Source organism: Capra hircus, chromosome 5 (assembly GCF_001704415.2).
Source record: "Capra hircus breed San Clemente chromosome 5, ASM170441v1, whole genome shotgun sequence".
NCBI lineage: Eukaryota > Metazoa > Chordata > Mammalia > Artiodactyla > Bovidae > Capra > Capra hircus.
The window spans coordinates 51,039,281-51,066,763 of NC_030812.1; the positions used below are offsets into that span (position 1 = coordinate 51,039,281).

At 39.8% G+C, this 27,483-nt stretch overlaps 1 protein-coding gene across 1 annotated transcript in view; it reads left to right on the forward strand.

The window, feature by feature from the left end:
- FAM19A2 (family with sequence similarity 19 member A2, C-C motif chemokine like) overlaps window positions 1–27,483 on the forward strand; it is a 568,280-nt gene that overhangs the window by 382,018 nt on the left and 158,779 nt on the right. Inside the window, exon 2 of the mRNA XM_005680252.3 lies at window positions 8,752–8,858. Within this exon, the coding sequence (XP_005680309.1) occupies window positions 8,753–8,858 (106 nt within the window). The 5' untranslated portion in view covers window position 8,752. The remainder of the gene's footprint in view (window positions 1–8,751; window positions 8,859–27,483) is intronic.

Here is a 27,483-nt window from a genome sequence, read left to right on the forward strand (position 1 = left end):
CTTTACTTCCCTTTTCATCTTTCCTTCCCTTTTCAGTATGTTTCTTAAAAGAGTAATTTAGTCTGCTTACATTTTCTCATCTCCCACTCTCCTCACTTCATTTTGTATCACTCCACCAATATGTGCACCATACTTTCCACTGGCATTCTTAGCAGCTGAGTATAGCAGACATTTAGTTGTTTAAAATAAAAAAGTAATGAAACCTCCATTAAAAAGGATTCATTTGTTCTGATTCTAAAATCAATGCACAGATTCCTTCATTGAACATATGTTGATGTTCTGTGATGTGGGTATTGTTCTGTGTGCTGGCACAGCGTTAAATAGAGAGGAACTTGGACTTCCCTGCAGTCCAGTGGTTAAAGAACTATGCTTCCAATGCAGGGACACAGGTTCAGTCCCTGGTTGGAGAAGTTCTACATGCTGTGTGGTGTGGCAAAAAAAAAAAAAAAAGTGGAGAGGATTTGTCCTTATAGAAATAACATTTTAATGAGAGAAAGAAGAAAATAAATACTTCAAATATGTAAATAAGTGAATAAAATAATTTCAGACTATAATAAATAGAGGAAATACAGATGGTCCCCAACTTTAAATGGTTTGCATTCATATAACTTTGAATTTGATTATACTTTCAAACTATACTTTGAGTTTTGATTTTTTTTCTTGGCTGGCAATATGTGGTACAATACTTGGTCCTGATACTGGAAAATTTGGGTGAATTGAAGCTTCCTATTAGCTATGTGATCCCCAAAGTAAATAGCTGCCTCACTTAGAATCATTCTGTACCCATACTACCATTCTGTTTTTCATTTTCAATACAACACTCAATAAATTTATGAGATATTCAACACTTCATTGTAACATAGGCTTTGGTGGTTTAGTCACATCCAACTCTTGTGATGCCATGGACTGTAGCCTGCCAGGCTCCTCTGTCCATGGGATTCTCCAGGCAAGAATACTGGAGTGTGTTGCCATTTCCTTCTCCAAAATAGGCTTTATGTTTGCCAACTGGAGGCTAATGTTGGGCTTAACAGGTGATGCTAGTGATAAAGAACTTGCCTGACTATGCAGAAGACTTAAGAAACTTGGTTTTAGATCCCTGGGTCAGGAAAATCCCCTGGAGGAGAGTATGGAAACCCACTCTGGTATTCTTGGTTAGAGAATCCCATGGACAGAGGCGTCTGGTGGGCTACGGCCCATAGCGTCATGAAGAGTCGTACACAAAGCGACTTAGCATGCATGCAAAGGCTAATATAAGTATTCCAAGCATGCTTAAGGTAGGCTGGTCTGAGCTCTGATGTTTTGTAGGTTAAGTGTATCAAATGCATTTTCAATGTACACTGAATTAATCTGGATGTAGCCCCATTTTAAGATAAGGAAGACCTATACGACAGGATATTAGGAACAAGAGAGAGTGGGGTGGGTGTCTCTGGACTCTGAAGGGTAAAATGCTCAGGAGGTGTCCTCTGTGGAGGTGATCATGAACTGAAACTGACCATGCAAAGACTAGAGCGAGAGCTTTTAAGGCAGAGCTAACATTTAATTTGAGTTCTAGAAGGAATTTGGCTGCAAGGGGATTGGTTTACACCCTTAAAGTTTCCGGGGTGAAATCTGAAACTGGCCTCCATATGTGGAGGGTGAGGAGGGGTGCACAAGTGAGAAAACACTACAGATTGTTAAGTGGTGCATTTAACAAGCAAGGGAACTTACACAGGAGGCTTGTCTTAGGTTCTGGATGAGCTGATCTCTGCAGCTGCCCAGCAAATCTTAAGAGACTTTACTAGCGTTCAGTCATGTATTCAGTCTGGATGGTCTTAGCAACACACATCACCTCTCAAGGTACATCCTTGGAGTATCTCTCCCTGTGGGCATGGTGGGCAGAATATACATTCCCAGGACAGGGAAGGCCCCTCTGACTGCCTGGGTACAGCTTGAGTATCAACCAGCAGCCATGTTCTCTTGATTACCTCCTCTGACAAAAGGACAGAGGGAGGGCCTATGTGTCTGAAGTGTAAGGATGGAGGGGAACATGGATGTGAATTGAGGTCAGAAAAGTCAAGCAGGGAGATGATGTTGAATGTTCTCTCCAGTGAGAAATTGAGATTTTTACTCTTATTTCAATACGCAGGTAAATTTCTAGGGTTTTCAGCAGAGAGTGGGGTGTGGTATTATTTGATTTACATTTTATAAGTACCATTCTGGTCCCTATCAGGAGAGAAGGAACTTATCAGTTGGAGCATTCTATTTCAAGGTTAAATTCCCATACTAGCTTTGACTGTTAAAGTTCATGCCATCTTAATTTGTTGACACAGGTTGGTATGAATATTAGATCAGTGTAGAAAAACGTCCTATAAAAAAACTTTTGTACTGAGCTGGCCAAAAAGTTCCTTTGGGTTTTTGTAACATGGAAAAACTCGAGTGAACTTTGTGGCCAACCCAATATACATTGCCCCAGGGACGGGGGAGCTTGGTGGGCTGCCATCTATGGGGTCGCACAGAGTCGGACACGACTGAAGCGACGCAGCAGCAGCAGCAGCAGCAGCATATGACCATTATTAAGGCTTCCCTGATGGCTCAGAGGGGTGAAAGAATCTGCCTGCAGTGCAGTAGACACAGGAGACTCAGTTTCTATCGCTGGGTTGGGAAGATCCCTTGAAGAAGGAAAGGTAACCCATTCCCATATTCTTGCCTGGGAAATCCCATGGACAGAGGAGCCTGGCTGGTTACAATCCATGGGGTCGCAAAGAGTCAGACACGACTGAATGACCAAGCACACCTAAACACACACATACACATGACCTTTTCTTCCGCAAATAAGAAGCGCCTTAAGTTCTGGGAGAGGCCAGGTGATTGGGTTCTGGCCTCCAGCTTTTTATCTCCTTGTTTATAAGTCTTTCCCACCTTTTTTCCTCTTCCATCTTCTTTATATCAGTTAAACCTGCCTTCTGTTTTTATGGTGAAATGATTTTTCTAGCAGCATAATAGTTTCTTTCTTATTTATAATTAAAATGCACTTTTAACATCAGTGGGGAGGCAGAGGGTTCTAACACCATTCAGACATCTACATCTGAATGGATGCAACTGAAACATAGTACAGATGATAAGAGCAAAAGAAAGCCTGGAGATTTAATTGTCAGTTCTCTACTTTGACAGCTTTTCACTTCAACATCCTTCACCGCCAAGGTTAGCATTTCTCAATTATCCTATTTCCCCTGTCTTGCCAGCGGCTGCTGCTTGGGGAGCAATTTCAAGGTTTCATCCTCTCTGTGAATTTATCCTTCAGTTTCCAGTTTCTTCTTCTCACAGCTTTTGCTGTTATAAAGTTCACTTAAATGTTGCTTAAAAAAAAAAAAAGAAAAAAACAAAACAACAGATAAGTGTGACAATTTTGAAAGTGCATTCAGTCTTTGACTGTGGGGGAAATTTTTAGACCGCTACCTGGTGTTTAGCACCTTGAATGAGAAGTGAGTGCCCTCACCCTCTGTGCTCTTGTACAAGGTCAAGAAGCATAACATCCAGCCTTTTTTCTTTAGGGTTTTCTTCTTGGGTGTTGCCCCTTCGTGGAACATTAGTCATCATTCTGTTACATTTCAGTTTGCTCAATCTTGGTTGGTATTTTAAAAGCAGAATAAATCACATTCCAGATTGGATTTCTCCCTTTTCTTTTTCTTCTTCGCTTTGTCTTATCTTGCCCTCCCCTACCCGTATCTCACTTTCTTCTTTCTGTGGGTCTTTTCCTAGTTTCATCCTAAAATAGTGACACACGCTTGCTTCCTGCTCATGTTGGCGATGGCACGATATCATGATGTGACCCACGTTCAACAAATACTCTTTTAGTTATTGAGCTGAACCTTGGGCCAGGCTCTTTTTTATTGTTCACTTGCTAAGTTGTTTCTGACTCTCTGTGACCGCATGGACTGCATTCTGCCAGCCTTCTGTGTCCTTCATTGCCGAGGTCCAGCCTCAGCAGAGTCCAGGGATATCCTCAGGATGGGCGACATCAGCGAATGAAGAGAGATAGATAAAGAGATAACACGGGGTGACCAAGCTTCTTCGAGCGAGGCCCATTACTTTATTCTTCTCGAGGCTTTTATACCCTGAGTTATACATACAGCAAGGTGAAAAATGCAGAGTCAACTCAACATTCCATCAGTAATAACTTTTATCGATATCAGGTTCCTTCCTGCCAAAGTCTTATTTTCTGTACATCATCTTCTATTCCGGAGGCCTGTTGATATTCCATGACCTCCTTTTGATAAAGGTTGGTCAGCCAGAACACCAGAACAATGATTTTCCCTTAAAGTGTTTCTTCTTAAATTCTTAGCCTGCGTCACCCTTAAAGTACAGAGTTACATTTTTATGGAGCAAAGATTCAGCAGGTTACAGCAAAGAAAGAACTTATTAACTCAAAGTCTAATGTTGCTAATGCTAAGGCTAATACTTGCTGCTTCTACATCCTGACTATATGCACTCCCAGGAACACAATGGATAAGGGATGTGAGAACTTGGCAGCAGGCATTGCATAGGCTCAACAATGTTGCAAGAGTCTGGATAAAGCTGCCATGTAAGCTAGAATGCTAACAGAGGGTTTGAAACACTCCTTTCATGCCTAGGAGATTTATCAACTAGAGCCCTAAGTTAACTCTTTTGGTCAGGGACAGACCCCTGCTAATGTCAGAAGAGCTGGTGAAAGACATAAAATGTAAGACAGATAGATTCTGGTTCGGGGGTAGATGCTCAAGGAAGTTCAGGGGGTCCTTTGAATCCTGATCTTGCCTTTGCCCAACAGGCCTCTTCCTCATGACCTTTGCCATGGGTGGGATTCTCCACGCTGGCTCCCGGCACTTCATTATGCCCCAGACTTTGCACAGGTTCATATCCATTGAGTTGGTGATACTGTCTAATCATTTTGTACTCTGTCGCCCACATATCCTCCTGCCCTCAGTCTTTCGCAGCATCAGGGTCTTTTCTAATGAATTGGCTTGTTTGCATCAGGTGGCAAAAGTATTGGAGCTTCAGCATCTATCCTTCCAATGAATATTCAGGGTTGATTTCCTTTAGGATTGAGTGGTTTGATCTCCTTGCAGTTCAAGAGACTCTCAGGCTCTAGGTATTTTCAAGTGTGTGGTTCACAGTCCCTATTGTATGACAGTGAGGGATGGGGATAAGTAAATAGAAAATTATATTACAGTGTGACATGTGCCTGGTATATATAAAGTAGGGCTGTTAACATGGTCTTGACCAAGTCCTATAGCAAGAATTCTAAGCTACACTCTGACCAATGAATAGAAGTTAGCAGTTTGAAGAGTGGGTGGCACATGGAGGTGGGTGATATGTTTCAGGTGACATGGAGATTCAGGTGACATCAGCTGCAAGATGTGGAGGAAATTTTGTAGAATTAAAATATTGACTATGAGTGTATGTGGAGAGAGAGATGGGGAAGAATGGTGTAAAGTAAGATTGGAGACAGAAAGAGTAAAGTTATTGTTTTTAACTCTGATACCAGTACAAGTTGTTTTTTTTTTTTTTCTTAAACATAGAAGAGAATTGTGTGAAGGTTTTAATCATATGAAGGGGGTCTCATGATCATAGTTACATGTTTGGCTACAGTATAGAGACTGCTATATAGGTTTTCCTGGTGGCTCAGATGGTAAAGAATGTGCTGGCAACATGGAAGACTTGGGTTTGGTCCCTGGATTGGAAAGATTCCCCTGGAGGAGGGCATGGCAACCCACTCCAGTATTCTTGCTTGGAGAATCCCATGGACAGAGGAGCCTGGTGGGCTACAGTCCATGAGGTCACAAAAGTCACTAAGCGCAGCACACATAGAGAATGCGTTTCACTCAATTAGCAGTATTTATTGGGCACTTCCTAAGTACTAAATACAACAAACAGAATCACAAGAAAAGCAGACAAAGATCCAGCCTTTGGTTCCAAAGGATGACAATATTGGCAGCAGGAAGTCCAGTTAGGAGGCTGCGTGTTGCCCATGAAAAATTTTGGTGGCCTGAACTGCAGTATTGCAGCAGGGATGTGTGCATAAGTAAGAGATATTCAGAAAGCAGTATTGACAGAATGTGGTCATTGACTGGATAGGGGTAGGGGTGGTATGGGAGGAAAGGCAGGGGTCTTTACAGGCTTCCAAATGTTGACCTGCTTTCTCCTTCCTTTTTCAGTTTGACAGCCTGGTGACTTTGTGGGTGTTTGTGTTTCCATATGTCTAGTAATCAGTTTGACCAGTTGTCAGTTCTGTCATGCCATGTGGTTGGTGAACAATGATAGGGAAAATACAATGGGTCATTGACCTTGTAGCAGAGGCCATTTGCTACGGGAAAGCTATTATCAAGAATTATGCTAAGCAGCTCTTCTTGTCAGATGAAGTTTGCTAAACTGTTCATTCTGTTATAGGATATGCAGTACAATATGGTTGTAGGGATTGGATGTAGGAGAGGAAGCAGGATGGTGGCAAAAATGTGAGAAAAGAAGAATCTCATAACAAAGCTAACAGTAAGAGTGCCAAAAAACCACAAAGGTAATAGAATGGAAGAGTTTAAATGGGAATGCAATGGGCACTTGAGATTGAACACCCCTAAAGCAGAGTGTTTTTCTAAGATACTTCCTGAGGACATTAGTATACTGTATTACACTCTGAAGAAAGGTTTCTAGACAATGCTGTGCACTCAGATATGCCTCTTGTTTCAAAAAATCTAATTGCACCCAGAGTTTTGTAAATCTACTTGCCCCCTTTGTTTTTCACTAATACTGTATTAACATTCTGTGAAAGTGATGCCTTGCAGAACACACAGATTTGGGAAATGTAGGTCTAACAAAGTTATGGCCGTAGTAATGGTTAAAACCTATTGAGCGTTAATTATCTTGTATGCGTAGTGGTAAATTCTTTCCATGAACTAACTCCTTTAGTTTTTGTACCAACAACTATGAGATAGATATTATTCTCATTTTGGTTGCAAAAATACTTAGTTAAGTAATTTATAAAGTGATATAGACAGTAGGCGAGAAGCCAGATTTTAAACCAAGCCATCTAATCCAAAGGTCAACACTTATTCCTTTGTACATTATCTAAATACGTCACAAGACCAAGGTCTATGGAGTACTTGCAGCTGTTGGGCCCATTGAAATTCCCTTCAATCACCTCATGAATGGATGGCCCACTCATGTACTCCAGGAACAACAAAACATCCAAGTGACTGAACACTTTCCAGGCTCATAGTCACTGATCCCTTATACTTGCCAGCCATGGGGCCAGGCTTTTCACATAGATACTCCATATGGCAGAAGAAAAGTTGAGGCAGGAGATCCAGAAACTCACACAAGATTACTCAATTAGAAGCCAAGAGAGCCGGACTCAAATCCAAACAGTCTGACTTGGGAGTAAGTCTGGAGTCTGTATTCTTAGTCATACAGTGCTGCCCCCTCAACATCTGAATAGGTGTGAACAATCTCTCCAGGCCAAGAAGTGTAACTGTGTATCTGTATTAAATATGTATAAAATATCAATTTATTTTTAATCCATTTATTGGGATGAGTGACTCCTCTTCAAAATTATACAGTCATCATTGCTACCACTGAGTCATACTTTTGGAGCCAGAATATTCTGGAAGTGAAGGTGTGAGCAAAAAGATAACATGGAGGACTCAGGAGGAGGAATCAGGCTAGGTGAGGAAGCAACCTCACAAACTTGCACTGGAACTAAGACAAGAATGCAGGTCAGATAAGAATGGAGTTCAGTCCATTCAGGATCGAATCTGAGGAGGTACAGTGTGATGGAAGTATATTTTATCTCCCTCATGAATAAAATGTGGATGGATTATGTTTTATGTTTTGCTTACCCCTTAGCAATATAATAGTTAATGTAAAGATTTTAGGTTAAGGCAATTTGCTGTTTGAGTTTTTACTGTTTCATTAAACACAAATTTAATGTAGTTTTTGTCCTCCATCATCTACAAAATGGGATAGACATACCAACATCCCCAATTTGTCCTGAAGAACAGTTGAAATAATGTTGTATTCAGTGCTACAGAAAGTAGGTGCTAAACTTTTGTTTTGGGTAGCTATTATTTTATTATAACATTGCTTTGTTTTCCTGTTTGGTAGTCTCAACTTGCAAATGGTAACTTGCTATTTTTCATTCTGCTATTTCATTTTTCTCCTAGTCATAAAGTACAGCATGGTAGATTCCAACAATATTAAGACATCTGTGTTTCAGCAGTAGTGATGCTGTACAGTAAAGTGACTTTTAAAAAGCACATTAGAAATAGTAGATTTGAAGTGACTTTATTCTGTGCAGGAATTCATCAAATACATTTTATCTCAACTGTTTACCCTGACCATTTGACTTGGCTTTGAAGAAGGATTTTTTAAAAGTAAAACAAATCACTTACTTAAAGATTATTCAAACAACTGTGCCTTGAATTTTTTGAAAAAGTTGAATCTATATTTATATGGAGAGAAAAATAGTAATGTTTTCTGGTTGATTTCAGCTGTCATTAAGTGAAACAAGGTTGATAGAGGTAGGGCCTCTCTTATCCCTTGCATTGTATCAAAGTACTTTGTTTGGAAAACTTTAATCTTTTTTCTGTTCATAATTTATATACAGAGAACAGTATTTTAATATAAAAAATGCAAATTTAGGTATTAAGATGTCATAGGAACTTGTAAATGTACCATGATTATAGTGGAAAAACAGTGGGTTCACATACTTAAGATTTTAATTATTATTATTATTTTTTGCAGGATGAGTAAGAGATACTTACAGAAAGCAACAAAAGGAAAACTGCTAATAATAATATTTATTGTAACCTTGTGGGGGAAAGTTGTATCTAGTGCAAACCATCATAAAGGTAAGCTCTTCTCATTTCTTCCTCACTGTCTATGGAAGGAAACTCTCTTTAATACAGACTATTGTGTTCTGCCTTTACTGGTGAGTTACTTTTACTAAATATGGGTCTACCCATTGCAGTTCTTTTCAAGTGAAGATGCAGAGAGACTTATTCCTACTATGGCTTTGATAGGGAATGAATGAGTATTAAAATGTTTCCAAGATTACGGTCACTTCTGCAAATAATATTCAAAGAGTACAGAATCAAAAATCTGCTTTATTTGTACCATTTCCATTTTAAAAATGTTGAGTTGACAGGCAAAAATATGAGTTTCAATGTGTAATTATCCAATAATGAAAGCATCTTTAATGATACTTAATAATATGTATACATGTGAATTTCCTTTCAGTACTTTTTGTATGTCATATTTCTTCATGCCAGAGTATACCTTTGGCCACTATTTGGGTTTTACCACTAGTATGATATTAAGCAGGCTCAATCCTGCCATGAAAAAGGGGGAGGGAGGATATTTGTCTTATATATGTGTGTTAAGCTTGATAGCTCAAAATTATGCCTCTTTCTGTTCTCTTTCCTGAGCATGAGACTCAGCATAGTGAAAAATACTTTTTCCCAAATGAATTAAAATGGGCTATTTCTGGACTGTTCCTACCATAATTAAGTATTCATAACCTGAAAAGTCAATTTAGATTTTTCTGTGAAATATGATTTTAGAATCTAGTTCTTTTTCCTCTGTAAAGTCCATAGATTAGCAACTTACTTTCTTATTTTTGATTAGAGTTAGGACTGCCTTGAATTTTGTTAACACTTAAAATAGTTCAGTTCAGTTCAGTTCAGTCTCTCAGTCATGTCTGACTCTTTGTGACCCCATGAATTGCAGTATGCCAGGCCTCCCTGTCCATCACCATCCCCTGGAGTTCACTCATTCATGTCCATTGAGTCAGTGATGCCATCCAGCCATCTCATCCTCTGTCATCCCCTTTTCCTCCTGCCCCCAATCCCTCCCAGCATCAGAGTCTTTTCCAATGAGTCAACTTTTTGCATGACGTGGCCGAAGTACTGGAGTTTCAGCTTTAGGATCATTCCTTCCAAAGAACACCCAGGACTGATCTCCTTTAGAATGGACTGGTTGGATCTCCTTGCAGTCCAAGGGATTTTCAAGAGTCTTCTCCAACACCACAGTTCAAAAGCATCAATTCTTCAGCACTCAGCTTTCTTCACAGTCCAACTCTCACATCCATACATGACCACTGGAAAAACCATAGCCATGACTAGACAGACCTTTGTTGGCAAAGTAATGTCTCTGCTTTTCAATATGCTATCTAGGTTGGTCATAACTTTTCTTCCAAGAAGTAAGCATCTTTTAATTTCATGGCTTAAGTCACCATCTGCAGTGATTTTGGAGCCGAGAAAAATAAAGTCTGACACTGTTTCCACTGTTTCCCGATCTATTTCCCATGAAGTGATGGGACTAGATGCCATGATTTTCGTTTTCTGAATGTTGAGCTTTAAGCCAACTTTGTCACTCTCATCTTTCACTTTCATCAAGAGGCATTTTAGTTCCTCTTCACTTTCTGCCATAAGGGTGGTGTCATCTGCATATCTGGGGTTATTGATATTTCTCTCAGCAATCTTGATTCCAGCTTGTGCTTCCTCCAGCCCAGCCTTTCTCATGATGTACTCTGCATAGAAGTTAAATAAGCAGGGTGACAATATACAGGCTTGACATACTCCTTTTCCTATTTGGAACCAGTCTGTTTTTCCATGTCCAGTTCTAACTGTTGCTTCCTGACCTGCATATAGGTTTCTCAGGAGGCAGGTCAGGTGGTCAGGTATTCCCATCTCTTGAAGAATTTTCCACAGTTTATTGTGATCCACACAGTCAAAGGCTTTGGCATAGTCAATAAAGCAGAAATAGATGTTTTTCTGGAACTCTCTTGCTTTTTCCATGATCCAGCGGATGTTGGCAGTTTGATCCTCTGCCAGGCCTCCCTGTCCATCACCATCTCCCAGAGTTCACTCACTCATGTCCATTGAGTTGGTGATGCTATCCAACCATCTCATCCTCTGTCATCCCCTTCTCCTGCCTTCAATCTTTCCCAGCATCAGCGTCTTTTCTAATGAGTCAGCTCTTCTCATCAGGTGGCCAAAGTATTGGAGCTTCAGCTTCAGCATCAGTCCTTCCAATGAATATTCAGGATTGATTTCCTTCAGGATTGAATGGTTTGATCTTGCAGTCCTAGGGACTCTCAAGAGCCTTCTCTAGCACTATAGTTCAAAAATATCGATTCTTTGGCGCTCAGCCTTCTTTGTGGTCCAACTGTCACATTCATACATGACTACTGAAAAAACCATAGCTTTGACTAGATGGACCTTTTTGTGGCCAAGTAATGTCTCTGCTTTTTAATATGCTGTATAAGTTCGTTATAGTTTTTCTTCCAAGGAGCAAGCATCTTTTAATTTCATGGTTGCAGTCACCATCTGCAGTGATTTTGGAGCCCAAGAAAATGAAGTCTGTCACTGTTTCCATTGTTTCCCCATCTATTTGCCATGAAGTGATGTGACCAGATGCCATGATCTTAGGTTTTTGAATGTTGAGTTTTAAGCCAGCTCTTTCATGCTCCTCTTTCACATTCATCAAGAGGTTCTTTAGTTCTTCTTCACTTTCTGCCATGAGGGTGTTTTCATTTGCATCTCTGAGGTTATTGATATGTTCTCCCTGCAATCTTGATTCCATCTTGTGCTTCATCCCAGCCTGGTATTTTGCATAATGTACTCTGCATGTAAGTTAAATAACAGGGTGACCATATACAACCTTGACGTACTCCTTTCCCAATTTTGATCCAGTCCTTTGTTCCATGTCTATTTATAACTACAGTCTTCAATATTCACCTTTTAAAAAGGGGCCGGGCCCCCTGATTTGGACTTCACTAGAGAAGACACCACTTTTCCAGTGGTCACGTATGGATGTGAGAGTAGGACTGTGAAGAACGCTGAGTGCCAAAGAATTGATGCTTTTGAACTGTGGTGTTGGAGAAGACTCTTGAGAGTCCCTTGGACTGCAAGGAGATCCAACCAGTCCATCCTAAAGGATGGGTGTTCATTGGAAAGATTGATGCTAAAGCTGAAACTCCAATACTTTGGCCACCTGATGTGAAGAGCTGACTCATTGGAAAAGACTGATGCTAGGAGGGATTGAGGGCAGGAGGAGAAGGGGACGACAGAGGATGAGATGGCTGGATGGCATCACCAACTCGATGGACCTGAGTTTGAGTGAACTCCGGGAGATGGTGATGGACAGGGAGGCCTGAAGTGCTGTGATTCATGGGGTCTCAGAGTCAGACACGACTGAGAGACTGATCTGAACTGAACAGAGAAGACACATCATCCATATGGTCCCCATGGATGGTCATCCCAATGTAGCTTCCCAGTCTATAAAAACAGAATTGAGAGAAATGGGAGAGATTAATAGTAATTGTCAGTCCAGCAAAACAAGGGTTCATGATAAGGATGTTTTCTCATCTCCAAAGCCAAGTTGTGGGGTCTCTAAGAGAATCAATCAAAAGGACTGCTCCATAGTGAATACTGCATACAATTTTTAGAGCTGCTTTTAAGAACTTACATGTTTTGCTATGTTCTGTGCTAACCTCAAAACAAAGATCTTTTCTTACATTTTGCCAAAAAAAAAAAAAAATGTTTCTTGAACATATGAGATTGTACATTGACTCAGAAAACCTACTCAAAGTGCCAAACCCAGTACAGTATAGAAATGACTTTTGGGTTGTTTTGCTGATCCATTTCCACCCTACAAAGAATATTTTGGAGGAAGAATTTAGGAAAAATTTCTCTTCCTCTTTCCCCTTTTCCTTTCTTTCTTCCTTTTGTATTTTCTATGCAAATGTTCCTTTTGTTTAAACTATTTTACATCTAATAAGTATAATTAACATATTATTTGACACGTACATAATATTTTAATTAATGTACATACAGCAATACTTGAACCATGAGCTTCTAGATGTTCAAACTGGTTTTAGAAAAGGCAGAAGAACCAGAGATCAAATTGCCAACATCTGCTGGATCATGGAAAAAGCAAGAGAGTTCCAGAAAAACATCTATTTCTGCTTTATTGACTATGCCAAAGCCTTTGACTGTGTGGATCACAATAAACTGTGGAAAATTCTTCAAGAGATGGGAATACCTGACCACCTGACCTGCCTCTGGAGAAACCTGTATGCAGATCAGGAAGCAACAGTTAGAACTGGACATGAAACAACAGACTGATTCCAAATGGGGAAAGGAGTACGTCAAGCCTGTATATTGTCACCCTGCTTATTTAACTTCTATGCAGAGTACATCATGAGAAAGGCTGGGCTGGAGGAAGCACAAGCTGGAATCAAGATTGCCGGGAGAAATATCAATAAGCCCAGATATGCAGATGACACCACCCTTATGGCAGAAAGTGAAGAGGAACTAAAATGCCTCTTGATGAAAGTGAAAGATGAGAGTGAAAAAGTTGGCTTAAAGCTCAACATTCAGAAAACGATCATGGCATCTGGTTCCATCACTTCATGGGAAACAGATGGGGAAACAGTGGAAACAGTGTCAGATTTTATTTTTGGGGGCTCCAAAATCACTGCAGATGGTGATTGCAGCCATGAAATTAAAAGACACTTACTCCTTGGAAGGAAAGTTATGACCAACCTAGACAGCATATTCAAAAGCAGAGCCATTATTTTGCCAACAAAGGTCTGTCTAGTCAAGGCTACGGTTTTTCCAGTGGTCATGTATGGATCCGAGAGTTGGACTGTGAAGAAAGCCGAATGCCGAAGAATTGATGCTTTTGAACTGTGGTGATGGAGAAGACTCTTGAGAGTCTCTTGGACTGCAAGGAGATCCAACCAGTCCATCCTAAAGGAGATCAGTCCTGGGTGTTCATTGGAAGGACTCATGTTGAAGCTGAAACTCCAATACCTTGGCCGCCTGATGCAAAGAGCTGACTCATTTGAAAATACCCTGATGCTGGGAAAGATTGAGGGCAGGAGGAGAAGGGGACGACAGAGGATGAGATGGTTGGATGGTATCACCGACTCGATGGACCTGGGTTTGGGTGGACTCCGGGAGTTGGTGATGGACAGGGAGGCCTAGTGTGCTGCGGTTCATGGGGTTGCAAAGAGTTGGACATGACTCATCAACTGAACTGAATATTTAGAACATATTCTTAAAAGAACACAAGAGACATGTAACATTTCTAATTCTCTTGAACATGTGTCTTCCACTCTAACTTCATTTGTTTGCCTCCTTACCCAAGCTAATCCCTATTCTAAATTTTGTGTTTATAATTCCATTGCTTTTATTTATAATTTTACTATGTATTTGTGTATATCCACATGACATGCTGCTGAATTTTGTTATTGATTTACATAATAGTATTATACCGTGTTTTTATAATTTGCTATTTTGCCAAACAGTTTATTTGTGACATTCGTTATATTTGATGGTAAATACCTGTGATTAATATTATTATTATTATTTAATGTTGCTCTGTTTTTTCTTTGGCTTCCCAGGTAGCTCAGCTGATAAAGAATCCTCCTGCATTGCAGGAGACCCCAGTTTTATTCCTAGGTAGGAAGTTCCCCTGGAAAAGGGATAGGCTACCCACTCCAGTATTCTTGGGCTTCCCTAGTTGCTCGTTGGTAAAGCATCTGACTGCAATACAAGAGACCTGAGTTCGATCCCTGAGTTGGGAAGATCCCCTGGAGAAGGGCATGGCAGCCCATTCCAGTGTTCTTGCTGGGATAATCCCCATGGATAGAGGAACCTGGTGGTTACAGTCCATACATGAATGTTTGTGTTCTTGTCATTATGAACTAACTTTCTATGAATATTCTTGTATTTCTTTCCTGTTGCACATGTGCAAGAGTGTCTCAAGGGCACATTCCAACGAGTAAAATTCTAGGTCATGGGGCATTGCACATCTTCAGTATTGCCAGATTCTGTCAGATGGGTTTTCAAAGTAGTACTAAGAAAGTTTTTCAATTATTTCTTTTTATTGAGGTATAGTTAATTTATAATACTAGATTAGTTTCTGGTATATAACAGTGATTCAAAATTTTATGTATTATATTACATTTAATGTTATTATAAAATGTTAGCTACTTTCCCTGTGCTATACACTATATCCTTATGGCTTATTTTATACATAATAGTTTGTGTCTCTTAATCCCCAACCCTTATTTTTCCCCTCCTCTTTGCCTCTCCCCACTATTAATCACTAATTTGTTCTCTATATCTAAGAGATTGTTTCTGTTTTACCATATTCATTTGTTTATTTTAATAACATACAGTGTTTTTTTTTCCTCCCTCTGACATATTTGACTAAGCACAGTACCCTCCAGGTCTATCCATGTTGTTGCAAATGGCACAATTTCATCATTTTTTATAGCTTAGTAGTATTCCATTGTGCATACATACCGCATCTTCTTTATACATTCAGCTCTCTATGGATATTTAGGTTGCTTTCAAAACTTGCCCATTGTAAACAGTGCTGCAATGAACATTCAGAAGCATGTCTCCTTTCAAATTATAGTTTTCTCTGGCTATATTGGTAAAATACCCTGGAATAGAATGGCTACATCATATAATAGATCTATTTTTCCATTTTGGGAGGAGATTCTATCCTGTTTTCCATAGTGGTATACCAATTTGCTTTCCGCTTCTCAGCAACAGTGTACAAAGGTTGTTTTTTCTCCATATCCTTGTCAACATTTATTATTTGTGATCATTTTTATGATAGCCATTTTGACAGGTGTGAGGTGGCATCTCATTGTGATTTCAATTTGTATATCCATGATGATTAGTGATGTTCATTTTTTGCCACTTGGCCATCTGTGTGTTTTCCTTCAGAAAAATGTCTATTCACTTATGCCCATTTTTTAATCAAATTGTATTTTTTTGAGTTGTATGAGCTGTTTATATATTTTGAATATTAACCCCTTATCTATCATATCGTTTGCAAATGTTTTTGCCCGTGTAGTAGGTTGTCTTTAGTTCTGTTGATGGCTTCCTTTGCTGTGCAAAAGCTTTTAGGCTTAATTAGATCCCATTTGTTTATTTTTGACTTTGCTTCCATTGCTCTTTAAGAGAGATTCAGAAATATATTGCTATGATTTATGTCAAAGAGTATTCTGCCTATGTTTCCTTCTAGGAGTTTTATAGTTTCAGATCTTACATTTAGTCTTTGATCCATTTTGAGTTTATTTTCATGTATAGTGTGAGAAAAATTTCTAATTCTGTTCCTTTACTTGTAGCTGTCCAGTTTTCCCACCGCTTATTGAAGAGACTATTTTCTCTCTGTTACATATGCTTGCCTCTTTTGTCATAGATTAGTGACCATGAGGTGCCTGGGTTTATTTCTGGGCTGTTGATTCTGTTCTATTGATACATGTCTGTTTTTGTGCCAGTACCATCCTAATTTGTTGGTTATAGTTTTATTGCATATTCTTAAATCAGGAAATGTGTCACCTCTAGTTCTGTCCTTTTTATTCAAGATTCCTTTGGCTATTCAGGATCTTTTGTGTTTCAATACAAATTTTAGAATTATTCATTCTAGTTGTATAAAAAAAAATCAAAACACCCAGCAGCACACTCCTCTCTTGTCATCTAAGCTATATGCTCTTGAGATTCCCTCTAAGAGGGCTGCCTAGGTCCTTCTGTTGTGGCAGATTGATTGTGTAGGCAGGCTGGCGGGTTTTGTTGGCTCCTGGCCCAGATGTTTATCAGACCCTGCCTTGCTAGTGGGGCCTGATCAGGAGGCAGCTGATTGCAGAACCCCAGGATGCCCTGAGGCTAATGCTAACTCACTGGTGGTTGGAGTCAGAGTCCAGAAGACTCTGGGACTGTCGTACCCATTCATACTGGTGAATGAATCTGAATCCTGGAGTTAGTGCCAGCCTACTGGCAGGTAGTGAGATCAGTCCTAGAGTCTGGCTTCAGGTCCCAGGGATCCCAGAGCTGGTGTCAGATCATTGGTAGACAGGGGTCTGGTTCTTGACACAGTTGCATATGTGGTCCATGGTGTCCTGAAGCTTGTGTTGGCCTGCTAGTTACAGAGCTGGGTCCCCACCGGTCCCAGGGTAGGGTCTGGCTTGATGAGGTGGACGAGGTCCTCAGGCTGAAGAACTGTGGTTTTCTTACATCTGCTGTCTGCCCCATCATGGATTAGGCTGGTTTAGAGGCTTGTGCAGGCTTCCTGGTGCGAGCTGCTGGTGCTGGCCTACTGGTGGGTGGAGCTGGGTCTTGGCCTTCTGGTACTGTGGACTCTTCGGAAGTGCTGAGTTTAGTGGTGGCTGTGAACTCGGCAAGTTTTTAGGCAGTCTGTTTGCTATGGGTGGGACTGTGTTCCCAACCAGTTAGTTGTTTGGCCTGAGGTTTCCAGCACTGGAACGATAGAGGATAAGATGGTTGGATGGCATCACTGACTCAATGAACATGTGTTTGAGCAAGCTCCAGGAGTTGGTGATGGACAGGGAACTGGTGTGCTGCAGTTCATGGGGTCTCAAAGAGGGACATGACTGAGCGACTGAACTGAACTGAACTTGCAGCACAAGCTGTTGGGTTGGGCCAGGTCTTGGCATTAATGAGCCAGAGGGAGGATCCCATGATAGCAGCTGCAAGCAGCAGTGTCCATGTGGTAGAAAGCTCCCATATGTGGCTACTGTGAATGTCTATGTCCCCAGAGTGAAATGCAGCCAGTCCCTGGCTCTCTAGGCAGCTCTGCTAGGTCTAGCTCAGGCTTCTATCAATACTACTCCTGCACTGGGTGCCAGAACATGTGGGAGTTTGTGTGGGTTCTTTAAGGGTGAAGTCTCTGTCTCCCACAGACTACATGGCTTTCATCATAGGTTAGGTTTAGGGCAAAGGAGGCTTGTTTGCTTATTTTCATTTTTTATTGTAAGATAATTAATAAGAAATCTATCTCTGATCCAGAGCACTTTGTGTGAGCATTCAAGGTAAAAGTAATACAGATGAATATTAAAAATCCAACAGCTCTATTCTAAGAGCCTTGTCAAGATGAACATTTAATCCTTATGACAATCTATAATGTAGGTACTATTATTTTATCTATTATATAGATCAGAAACTGTGGCAAAGAAAAGTTAAATAATTTGACCCAGCTAGTAACTGTTGGGAGAAGAAATCAAATCTCGGAAGTCTCATTCCATGTGACATGACAAATATCTGGTAGTGAATTTCTTTGTATTGTTTGGGATTTAGTTGACTTCCTGAATCTGTGGATTGGTGTCTTTCCTGACCTTTGAAAGAATTTCAGATATTACGTCTTGAGATATTCCTTCTATATCTCTACTGAGCTAGAACTATGGTTATATGTATGTCAGCTTCCCCTCTCTGTTCTGCATGTATTTCAATCTATTTTACACCTTCAGGTCTTTCTCTGCTATATTCTACTGTATTAATTCAAATCTTTTTTTTTTCCTACCAAACTAATTATGTGTTCTCTTCGGTCTAATTTGCTCTTTCATGTATTTATTGAGTCTTAATTTCATCTATCACATGTTACTAAAAACTCTTTTTTCTTACAAATTGGCTTGGCTTTTGATATATTTTGTTCTTTATTTGCTTAGTTTATATTTCTTTTTATACATTATGTATCAAATGTCACACATATATAAAATTTGATGCTTCTGTTTTATGAAATTTTTGCAATTTCCTCCTCATGACTCTCACTCATAGTACTTTATTTTAGGGTTTTGTGATTTTAAAATTTTATGAGCTCATGTTTATTGGAATCATATTTGTGAGAGTTTTTAAGGCCTGTATTTAGAATTCATTCTTCTTGAGTTGATTTGCATATGCCATGTGTCTTAGATAAGCTTCTCTAAAATCAGAGCCAGGTCAGGAATTCTCCTTTATGTGATTTATAGAAAGAATACTCTCAGGAGATGGAGAGCAAGCGCAGCAGGATAGAGTTGGAGACAAAAGTTGAGCACAAATAGGGTCTCAGCTAGAGAATAGCCTGGTCAAGTCCTTCAGGTGGCTCAAAAACATAAATTGCTCCACAGAGTTGATTCCCTCCTTGAGGTGAGATAAAGAGCCTCTTCTACATTTGGGTCCATTTGGCACTCTCTGTTGACATATTAAACACGGTAGGGAGTCACCCTCCTGGGGAAGTAGCTTCTCTTTAGCAGGTGGTAGAGCTCTAAATAAGGGAGGGGCTGTGAATTGTAATCTCCTACCATTCACAGCAAGTGTGGTTAAGGTGCATTGCTGATAAAAAGGATCTTGGTAATGAAGCAACAGCTACGTATCACTTCTTTTACCCCTCGGATCTGCTTGCTTCTTATTTAAACTTACTCTGTCCAAGCAAAGCTTATCAAAGATCCTGGTTGGTTACAATTTCCAAGAACACTTACTTGAGGAGGTATTGTGGGGCCATCACTAATGCAGCTGATACCGAGGCCTTAGCTGATACTCATTATCTGCCCACTTCCTTAGCCTTTAGATTCCTATCTCCTTCCTATTCAGCTAGAAGGCTTACCTTGATGATTTACCTAGACCTCACAGCTAAGGGTTCTAAGCCCTGTGTTATCATGCTCTTAATTCTGGGGTTATTGTATTTGCAAACTTAAAAATTTATGGTTGTAACTGGGCATTGGGGTTGCCAAGAAATACCTCAGTGGACCATATGAAAGCCTAACCTGTTTTCTTCTGTCCTGGTACATAGCAACTACCCTCTTCCTTGTGACCACTGAGGTCATTAACCTCATCACTATTTAACTCCCCCCCACCTTTTTTTTTTCTTGCTCGTCTATGGGGCTATTGTTTTTCAGTTCCCCAGTTGTGTCTGTCTCTTTGCAACCCCATGAACTGCAGCACACCAGGCCTCTCTGTCCCTCACCATCTCCCAGAGTTTGCCGAAGTTCATGTCCATTGAATTGCTGATGCCATTCAGCCATCTCCTCCTCTGTCACCGTCTTCTCCTTCAGCCTTCAATCTTTCCAATTGAAGCACTGGAGTTTTTTCCAATGAATTAGCTGTTCACATTAGGTGGCCAAAGTATTGGAGCTTCAGCATCAGTCCTTTCAATGAGTATTCAGGGTTGATTTCCTTCAGGATCTACTGGTTTGATCTCCTTGAAGTCCAATGGACTCTCAAGAGTCCTGTATGGTTCTGAGTAGGCAGCAACTGAAGCTGTATGTTTAGTAGGATTCTTATTGTTTCCCCTTGTACACACTTTCTTTTTCTGGGAACCAGGGTTGTTAGATTCAAAGAGTCTGTTGGTAGTTTTCACAGGAATATTTTAAGTGAATAATTCTGATGGAAAATATGTTTTATTCAATAGTTTTCGAGTACCCACAATAAGGACTGAGAATATAGCAGTACATATAAAAGGAAAAAATTTTGTACTTGCAGAGTTTTTGCCTTAGAGGTGGGAAGATGGAATAAAAAGGAAAATAGTTTTATAGTATAAATGCTATGGAAAAAAGAAAGGAAGAAAGAGGTATGAGAATTGTTCAAGAGGGATTGTAGTTTTAAATAAGGCCTTTGGGTAAGACCTAAAGTTTCCAGTGGAACTAGCCATGAAAATATATGAAGGAAGGATGTTCCAGGCAGAACAGTAAATAAGTATGAATGCTTTCAAATAGGAGCATGCCTGCAGAATGAGGAGTAGCAAGGCTGCTGTGCATAGAGCAGAGTAAGTAAGGAAGAGAGTGGTAAGAGACGAGATCATTACAGAACAGGTAAGTGTAGGAGATGAAACAACAAAATAAATAGCTCTTCTAAATACCAGTGCAATAGCACCGTGTTCTCAAGAGCAACCAATTGGAGAAGAGATTTACTCTGTTTTTTGAATACAATGTAGAAACACTATAGAAATCTAGAGCATTTGTATTTGAAAAATGAGATATCTAAAAATCAGAAAACGTCATTGCCTGCTTAATAAAGACTTCTGTGCTTTGGGCACTAAAAGTCCCTCACCCACAGACAAATCTCCACAGATATTCTGTCCTGAATTCTCACAGTTGTTTCAGGCTGGGCATTTTGGGAAGGGTGTAGTGATTAACTCAGAGCATTGTGACAGCCAATCAAAAAGTATAATCACTGTTTCCCCTTGGAAGAAATTACATTAGGCATAGCTTCAGATCAGAGAGGAAATATTTCAGTTTAAGAAGTCAAGTTCCCAATAGAAAAACAGTCATAACCTTAGAAGACTGTGTTCTTGCCTTTTCTTCCTTTACCCATCATATCCAAACTAAATCTAGATAGAATGAATCATCATTGAATGTTTGAGTTGGAAAGTGATCTGTATTCAGTGTGAGATATAGTCCCTTGGCCTGCAAGGAGATCCAGCCAGTCCATTCTAAAGGAAATCAGTCCTGAGTGTTCACTGGAAGGACTGATGCTGAAGCTGAAACTCTAATACTTTGGCCACCTCATGCCAAGGGTTGACTCATTGGAAAAGACTCTGATGCTGGGAGGGATTTGGGGCAGGAGGAGAAGGGGATGACAAAGGATGAGATAGCTGGATGGCATCACCGACTCAATGGATGTGAGTCAGAGTGAACTCCGGGAGTTGGTGATGGACAGGGAGGCCTGGTGTGCTGTGATTCATGGAGTTGCAGAGTCAGACACGATTGAACGACTGAACTGAACGGGTACACAGATGAGAGTTAAACACACATACATGTTTTTAAAGTTCATTTGATTATATGTTATCCTTCAGTGTCATATTCAGTTCAGATCAGGTCAGTTCAGTCGCTCAGTCGTGTCTGACTCTTTGTGACCCCATGAATCACAGCACGCCAGGCCTCCCTGTTCATCGCCATCTCCCGAGTTCACCTAGACTCACATCCATTGAGTCCATGATGCCATCCAGCCATCTCATCCTCTGTCGTCCCCTTCTCCTTCTGCCCCCAATCCCTCCCAGCATCAGAGTCTTTTCCAATGAGTCAACTCTTCACATGAGGTAGCCAAAGTACTGGAGTTTCAGCTTTAGCATCATTCCTTCCAAAGAAATCCCAGGGCTGATCTCCTTCAGAACGGACTGGTTGGATCTCCTTGCAGTCCAAGGGACTCTCAAGAGTCTTCTCCAATACCACACTTCAAAAGCATCAATTCTTTGGTGCTCAGCTTTCTTTACAGTTCAACTCTCACATCCATACATGACTACTGGAAAAACCATAGCCTTGACTAGACAGACCTTTGTTGGCAAAGTAATGTCTCTGCTTTTCAATATGCTATCTAGGTTGATCACAACTTTTCTTCCAAGAAGTAAGCATCTTTTAATTTCATGGCTTAAGTCACCATCTGCAGTTATTTTGGAGCCCAGAAAAATAAAGTCTGACACTGTTTCCACTGTTTCCCCATCTACTTCCCATGAAGTGATGAGACTAGATACTATGATTTTCATTTTCTGAATGTTGAGCTTTAAGCCAGCTTTGTCACTCTCCTCTTGCACTTTCATCAAGAGGCTTTTTAGTTCCTCTTCACTTTCTGCCATAAGGGTGGTGTCATCTGCATATCTGAGGTGATTGATATTTTATCCCGGCAGTCTTGATTCCAGCTTGTGCTTCTTCCAGCCCAGCGTTTCTCATGATGTACTCTGCATATAAGTTAAATAAGCAGGGTGACAATATACAGCCTTGACATACTCCTTTTCCTATATGGAACCAATCTGTTGTTCCATGTCCAGTTCGAACTGTTGCTTCCTGACCTGCATACAGATTTCTCAAGAGGCAGGTTAGGTGGTCTGGTATTCCCATCTCTTTCAGAATTTTCCACAGTTTATTATGATCCACACAGTCAAAGGCTTTGGCGTAGTCAATAAAGTAGAAATAGATGTTTTTCTGGAACTCTCTTGCTTTTTTCATGGTCCAGCGGTGGTGGCAGTTTGGTCTCTGGTTCCTCTGCCTTTTCTAAAACCAGCTTGAACATCTGTCATATTAGGTGTCATGTTAGGTAATTACCAATATGAGTTGGAACTTTTGATTAAATGAAATTTTTTCAGAGAAAAGTTAAACTGTAATTTTCAGCCTAAAGCCTACATGAGAGAGCAGCCATTTAGTTTTTTCCTTTTGGTAGTTCTTGATTTATTTGTTGGTTCCTTTGATAGTTTATTCATATCTCCAACCAGTTACCCAGTAAACAATATATATATATATTCATTAAAAAATTCTGTTTTAATTCCAAAACAATAAATATTTACTAATGACAGTACTTTGGCCACCTGACATTAAGAGCTGACTCATTGGAAAAGACCCTGATTGGGAAAGGTTGAAGGCAAGAGGAGAAGGGGGCAACAGAGGACAAGATTGTTGGATAGCATCACTGCCTCAATAGACATGAGTTTGATCAAGCTCTGGGAGATAGTGAAGGACAGGGAAGCCTGGCATGCTGTAGTCCATGTGGTTACAAAGAGTTGGACACAACTGAGTGACTGAACAATAATAATTGATATTTAAAAAGCATAGGTAAGCAAGAGAGGCAGAAATAAAAGTCATTCATGATTTCATGTTTCAAAATAACCACTGTTACCCTCTCAAAAACAGTATAAAATTTTGTGACCTCCTTTTCTCACTTTAAAATATACAAAATACATATTGAGTATTTGTTAAGTGTTGGGTTTTAGGTCAGGTTCTGGAGGTTAATAAGTGACCAGGACAGGCTTGGTTCATGCTCTGTGGAACTTACAAAATAGTAGGTGTGAAAAACGTTAATTTGATAATTGAGAAAATAGATATTTAATATAAATTGCATTTAAGTATTTAGAGATATTCAGGATAGTAGTATATAGTGTACAAAATGGGTGGAAGGCAATCAGGAAAGTCTTTTCTAGGGAAGAGACATTTGAATTTAGGTCTAAATGGAGAGTAGGAGCTGGCATCCAGGCAGGATCAGTAGCCTGTGCAAAGGTGCTAAAACATGAAGGAAGATAATACTTTGGAGCAAAAACAAGATCACTGTGTCTCAAGGACATAAAGCAAGGAGGATGGTGTGTGCAGTTAAACAGGGGATGTGGCTGGAGCAGATCCTTTGGGGTCATATTCAGTTAAAATTGTTTGATCTAATTTAGCAAGGATGTTACTATGTTCTCTTGTGCTGGTTTGCAGTTGACTATGATGTACACCAAAATTTAAGAACCTTGATTTATAATTCATAGTGTTTCAAGGGCCTTGTTTATGAGAACAATTAGATTAAAGGCCTAAGAGAAAGAAAAATGGCCATAACATCAACTGACTCTACTTTCGACTTTTAACAATACATTTTATTATTTATTTTATTGAATTTTCAAAGTAATGCATGTTTATTTGAGAAGCTTTGGTAAGAAAGAAAAATATCAAGAAGAGAAATCAAATTACCCATAATTCATGCACATAGAATTAATTAGATGGCATGTGGGCATATTTTCATCTGATTTAATTTATGAATGCATTAAACATATTTGAGAGCATTCTGCTCATTCATTTGTTATTTATTTGTACGTTTATTGACATGGACTAGGTGAGAGACTATGCGGTTCTGGGCTGGTGATGGTGTTATTGTTTAGTCACCGAGTCATGCCCAACTCTTTTGTGACCCTGGTCTTGGTGATTCTGATTTAAATGATGCAGATAAAGTTGCTGTTTTCCTGGAGTTTACCCTTTTATATCCTGAGTTTTCTCCTCTTTTTAATATTAAGATATCTCATGTATACAGAATAACGTACAAAACACATATGTACACTCAAAATAACAATTATAAAGATAGCAATTGTGTAAAATACCAACCAGGACAGTAAATAAAATATTACCAGCCCCCCAAAGTTCCTTATCCCTCTTCCTGATTACAACCCTTTGCCCACAGAGGTACCCCTCCTTGTCTTCTTATGCCTAACTATAGAGGATTATTTTGTCTGTTTTTTAATTTTGTTAATTGGGATCCTATGTTAGGTATTTTTAAAAGTGTTATTTGCTTCTTCCCTCAACATTTTTTTTCTTGAGATTCATCCACATTGTGACATAGGAGTCCACTGTGTGAGAAGAATGTGATGCATTTATCTTTTACTGTGGTGGGCATATGGGTTTTTCCAGTCATTGGCTGTTATTGCCAATGATACTGTGGACATTATTGTACGTGCACTTTGGTTCACAGGTTCACAATTTGCCCCAAGTATATTTTTTCTGAATAAAACTCTATGGGCTATATATGATAAGTACATATTGAAACTTATCTTTTTCCCCGCTTAGTAGTATAATTAGCAATAAATGCTAAATTAGAAGACAATTGCTTCTTGGTAGGAAAGCTGTGACAAACTTAGACACTGTTAAAAAGCAAAGACATCACTTTTGCCAACAAAGATCCATATAGTCAAGGCTATGTTCTTTCTAGTAGTAACGTACAGATGTGAGAGCTAGACAATAAAGAAAGCAGAGCACCGAAGAATTGATGCTTTCAAACTGTGGTGCTGGAGAAGACTCTTGAGAGTCCCTTGGAAAGCAAGGAGATCCAACCAGTCAATCTTTTTAAAAAATATATATATTTATTTTAATTGGAGGCTAATTAATTTACAATATTGTAGTGGTTTTTGCCATACATTGACATGAATCAGCCATGGCTGTACATGTGTCCCCCATCCTAAACCTTCCTCCCCATCCCATCCCTCAGGGTCGTCTCAGTGCACCGGCCTTGAGCACCCTGTCTCATGCACTGAACCTGGACTGGCGATCTATCTCACAAATGGTAATATACATGTTTCAATGCTGTTCTTTCAAATCATCCCACATTCACCTTCTCCCACAAAGTCCAAAAGTCTGCTCTTTATATGTATCTCTTTTGCTGTCTTGCATATAGAGTCATTGTTACCATCTTTCTAAATTACATATATATGCATTAATATACTCTATTGGTGTTTTTCTTTCTGACTTACTTCACCCTGGATAATAGGCTCCAGTTTCATCTACTTCATTAGAATGGATTCAAATGCATCTATTGAGATAATCATATGATTTTTATCTTTCAGTTTGTTAGTGTGGTGTATCACATTGATTGATTTGTGAATATTGAAGAATCCATGCATCCCTGGGGTAAAGCCCACTTGGTCATGATGTATGGTCTTTTCAATGTATTGTTGGATTCTGTTGGCTAGAATTTTGTTCAGGATTTTTGGATCTATGTTCATCAGTGATATTGGCCTGTGGTTTTCTTGTTTTGTGGCATCTTTGTCTGGTTTTGTTATTAAGGTGATGGTGGCCTCATAGAATGAGTTTGGCAGTTTACCTTCCTCTGCAATTTTCTGAAAGAGTTTGAGTGGGATAAATGTTAGTTCATTTCTTAATTTTTGATAGAATTTACTGTGAAACCATCTCAAACCAGTCAGTCTTAAAGGAAATAAACCCTGAATACTCTTTGGAAGGACTGATGCTAAAGCTGTACTACTTTGACCACCTAATGCAAACAGCTGACTCATTAGAAAAGACCCTGATGCTGGGAAAGATTGAAGGCAGAAGAAGAAGATGGTGATGGAGGATGAGATAGTTGAATGGCATTACTGACTCAATGGACATGAACTTGGGCAAACTCTGGGAGATGGTGAGAGACATGCAAGCCTGGTGTGCTGCAGTCCATAGGAGTAGCAAAGAGTCAGACACAACTCGGCGACTGAACGTGACTGAACAGCACAAAATAGCAACAAATGATGTGTATTTACTTGTATATCTAAAGTGAAAGTGGAAGTTGCTCAGTCATGTCCGACCCTTTGCAACCCCATGGACTACAGTCCATGGAATTCTCCAGGCCAGAATACTGGAGTGGGTAGCCTTTCCCTTCTCCAGGGGATCTTCCCAACCCAGGGACAGAACCCAGGTCTCCCACATTGCATGCAAATTCTTTACCAGCTGAGCCACAAGGGAAACCCAAGAATATTGGAGTGGGTAGCCTATCCTGTCTCCAGGGGATCTTCCCAACCCAGGAATCAAACCACGGTCTCCTGTTTGCAGGCAGATTCTTTACCAACTGAGCTATCTGTGAAGCCCTTCTTTATTTAAATATATATCTAGATATATTTTTTATATATCTAAAACTATCCAAAAAACATTTTTTAATTGGGACATGAAAAAACATTGTAATAATGTACCCTAAATTACATAAAAAATCTTTGTTGTTAGATTTCTTTGAGACTGTTTTGTTTGTTAATACTAATATAAAAACATTTGTGTGAGAATTTTTATTTATATTTGATATTAATATTAATTCAGTTCAGTTCAGTCACTCAGTCACGTCTAACTCTTTGCAACCCCATTAATTGCAGCACGCCAGGCCTCCCTGTCCATCACCAACTCCTGGAGTTAACTCAAACTCACATACATCGAGTTGGTGATGCCACCCAGCCATCTCATCCTCTGTCATCCCCTTTTCCTCCTGCCTCCAATCCCTCCCAGCATCCGAGTCTTTTGCAATGAGTCAACTCTTTGCATGAAGTGACAAAGTACTGGAATTTCAGCTTTAGCATCATTCCTTCCAAAGAACACCCAGGACTGATCTCCTTAAGAATGGACTGGTTGGATATCCTTGCAGTCCATGGGACTCTTCTCCAACACCACAGTTCAAAAGCATCAATTCTTTGGTGCTCAGC